The 3,851-nt window shown below is 45.0% G+C and overlaps 1 protein-coding gene across 1 annotated transcript; it reads left to right on the top strand.

Annotated features, from left to right (window-relative positions):
• The first annotated feature begins 563 nt into the window (after positions 1-563).
• LOC104425117 (WRKY DNA-binding transcription factor 70) lies at positions 564-2,577 on the top strand. Its single transcript, XM_010037704.3, has 3 exons — positions 564-1,012; positions 1,139-1,243; positions 1,482-2,577. Exons 1-3 carry the CDS (start codon positions 714-716, stop codon positions 1,903-1,905), a joined length of 828 nt encoding a protein of 275 aa, XP_010036006.1. The 5' UTR covers positions 564-713; the 3' UTR covers positions 1,906-2,577.
• The last annotated feature ends 1,274 nt before the right edge of the window (positions 2,578-3,851 follow it).

The raw sequence follows: 3,851 nt of genomic DNA, 5'->3' as shown, positions 1-3,851 counted from the left end.
AGCAAGAGCAGTAGCATCATGGTGATGGAGCCTTCGTTCAAAGCCAAGACTTGCCACTTCAGAACTGTCCAGCTATGCGGTGAGATGGACGAGAACGATGTGCTTTGGGAGTGGGTGGACCCAACAGAGAGGAATAGCAAAGATTAGGGAGGAGGGGGTCGAAAATTTTATCTTATTATAAAATGAATTTCTAATCCGAGAACAGAAATTTCGTATTATCATCAAACATGATCAGATATTTAAAAACTCATTTAAGAAATAGATATAGAAAAATTCATTTCAAGCTAGAAAATTATCTCAGGAACCATTCGCGTCCTTGACACTTAAGGCCGAAGGATTGGATCACAAGAACATGGGAAAGCCAAAAAAGAAAAACTCACAAGTTGTACATATGCACGGGTAAAGAGAGAGAGAGAGTGGGCGCGTGGGAGATTGGGGTACCCCAGCGACGCGTGTAGGTTAGCCTTGCCAATTTATTTTCTCCGCTCCTTCCATGAACGTGCGACATTGCCTCTTTCCGCGGAGCTTCCTTCTATTTATTTTCCGCACTACGGACGTAATCCCTCCCGTCCCAGCCCGCCCGCCTCCACTCTCCCTTCCTCCACACTCGATCTCCATCTCTCTGTCTACCACGCTCACCATCATCTTTAAGCGAAGAACGCCCAGTAAATTATACCCGCAGCAAAAAGAAAGAAAGCAAGAAACAGTAAAATATGGAAGCTTCATCGTTCGGACATCGGAAAGTGAAGGCGATGAAGGAGCTGGTCCGGGGCCAAGATCTGGCCAAGCGGCTCCAGAAGTCCATTTCCCGCGGCGGGTCTCCGTCGTCGGCCGAGGACGACGCCCAGGAGCTCGTCGCTTCCTTCACCAAGGCCCTCTCCGTGCTGAGCCACTCCGAATCCGACGACGGCTCGCAAGTCTCGGACGGCCAGAACGACCCCGCCGCCAGGTCCGACGGCTCGTCCGAGGAGAGCAGCAAGCGCAAAGACGGCAGAGGACGCTACAAGAGGAGGTAGTTGATATGTTGCTGACAGATCCCCGCGTCGCTCAGTTAATTTTAGGGAGTTACCATGGATGAGATTTGATCTTCTTTTGTCCCTTTCTTCCTTTTTGGTTGTTGGATTTGTCGTTGTTGCAGGAGGCCTTCAGATACATGGTCAAAAATTAGCCCCACGCTCGTCGACGATGGCCATGCTTGGAGAAAGTACGGCCAGAAGTCCATCCTCAACACCGATTTCCCGAGGTAAGGAAATAGCTACTTCTCTCTAGAGGAGCGTTAGGTCGCGACCTCCGATCTGAGTGTGGAGGAGAGTTCAGAAATTACCTCTAATTGATTGTCGCGGTAGCTAACGAAAGTATACACATATAATATGTGTGTGTGTGCAAGTGGGCGTTTCTTGATCTTTATTTAGGGCATATTCCGTGAAGCTTCCTGCTTAATCTTGATTTTCTTTTCTTTGTTTTCGATTCTTGGAATGCAGGAGCTATTATAGGTGCACTCACAAGGTGGAACAGAAGTGCCCGGCGACCAAGCAAGTCCAGATGATATCCAAGGACCCTCCCATGTATCAGAGCACCTACTATGGCCGCCACACCTGCAAGAACCTGCTGAACTCCCCTCAGATCATCGTCGATCATGAGGATGAGGACTCCAAGAAGCTCGTCAGCTTCAGCGGCAACGCCGCGAGCTCGCAGAACAACGCCTTCTTCTCCTCGTTGAGCTTCGGGTTGATAAAGGAGGAACCCAGGCAAGAGACGGTGCCGGGCGGCGATCACGCCCTATTCCGCTCCCAACCGCTGCCGCCACCGCCACCGCCACCGCCGAGCGATTGTAATTTTCTCCCTGAATACTGGCCGAGAGAGGTGGATCAGCTTGACGATTTCATGCCCTTTGGATCTTATTGATATATAGGGTCATCTTCGCCTCGACCCAGTGTAGGTACTCCTGAGTTTCCATCTGCACTAATGGAACTGGTGGACCTCATCCATTTTAACTGTTCAGACAAATAAGTGCTCCGATCTATATGATGTTTTCTGGTTGAGATGGAGATCGATGGTCACTGAGATTCTTCAATGGTGTAAAAACTAGTCTACTAATTCTAAAGAGATCCATAAATATTCCCTTTCAGTGCAAATTAACGGGAGAATCCTTCGCTTCTTTTCACATTGATCAGCTTCATGGGATAAGTAATCAACATAAGGAGCTAGCAGATGTTCTCCGACTAGTCTGGTCATGGCTCGTGGATTCTTGTCCTTTGATTGGTAATTCGTGGAGTTCTTGGATTTTGGTCGATTTACTGTGGTAAATGCATGGACTTTATATAACTCTTGCCTACAATTTTCATATCATGATGGTCCGATATATTTGATTGTAGCATAGAAAAGAGATCCTATGTGATCAATTTGCATTTTTGAGTACCTTTAGATTCAAGTATTTGTCCTTCTCGATTATGGCTCAACAAGTACTATATATCTCTTGGGTTTGTTCCGATTTTGCCGGACACGCCAGCCGTATTCTCAAAAATTGATTTATAATTGGGAATTTATTTACAGACAATCGCTCATATGAACTAAATGCTGTTTGGACACGATTTATACAATAGTTTTGGAGATGATCTTCTGTTGAATCGCCGCCTCTACCCATCGCTATGACGTAAATGTTTCGATCTATGTATAGCAGTGATGTTGATTGCTAGCTCAGATATATACGTCTAAGCTGCATGTTTAAAATGGTCGCGACTTTTCAACTTGTGATTTGGCTTTCGCCTTTCATGTCAAAAGCTATAAGATGGGGGCTTTTTAGCATGTCCAGTAGGGTCAATCGAGTAGGGCAAAAGTGCGTTAACTCTTTTAACTCATTTTGCTTGATAAGCAATGTAATTATCGTACTGTACAATTACTCCAACTCCTGCTGAAAGCTTATCGACCTTTTTGCTACTGATGAGCCACACAGCCGATACTATGAATCTGCACCAGAGTCGATTTGCTTGTGTGGTGTTGTATTAGCTTGCGGATTATTTCTGTGCATCGAATTATAAATGAGTAATAGGAAACTACACATGAACTAAGTAATAGGTCAACTGGCTTGCTCACCACGGTATAGTACATACATCATCTTCCTTGTGCCGATGACCGATGATAGTCTGACAAGTGGAAGGTGCGTGGTTTCCTGCACCCCACTAGGTCTAATGTGCTTTATAGTAGTTAGATCTTTCACAAAAAGCTGATGCTGCTGGTACGATTATTGATAGTGGGGATAATTTTCAATCGAAGTATATTCTGCACGTCTCTTGTTAGTCAAATTGATAAAGAGCAATGTCAAACTCAACTTGGGTGACCGGTGACCTTCGACAGGTTAAATTCTACTGAAACAACTAGTACTTTGGATTGAAGAGGAGGGGCAAGGAATGGAATTTTGCTTATTCTTTCCAAGAAGAAGTAAAACACGTTCGAAAGAACCTCAAGGTCAAAAAGTAACATTGAATATATTAGATATCAAGAGACAGCTGTCAAAGTGTCGGTGATGCTTCTTACAGTTTGCCCTGTAACAATCTTTTGCTTCAATTGACGCAAAGAGGTTCAGTTCATCTGGGGTCGGCCAGTAATTTTTAACTCTCCACTTGCCTCGGGGGGCAATTTTTGTGCATGGTGCTGCTTCGATCCCGTCGAGTTCGAATCCTCCCTCACGCACTCAGCTCGTGTAACCCTATCGTGGATATTGACACTGATGTTGCTGGCCCATGGGTGAATATATGATAAAATAAAATCTTAATAAATTAATGCGAAATAGAATAAATCAAGATCAAGGTTTGCCTAAGATCCAGGTTTTGGAACAAGCTTCAAAATCTGAC

This window comes from Eucalyptus grandis, chromosome 11 (genome assembly GCF_016545825.1).
Source record: "Eucalyptus grandis isolate ANBG69807.140 chromosome 11, ASM1654582v1, whole genome shotgun sequence".
In the NCBI taxonomy this organism is placed as follows: domain Eukaryota; kingdom Viridiplantae; phylum Streptophyta; class Magnoliopsida; order Myrtales; family Myrtaceae; genus Eucalyptus; species Eucalyptus grandis.
Note: the sequence above shows the minus strand (reverse complement) of the source record. Positions and strands in the feature narration are given on the sequence as shown.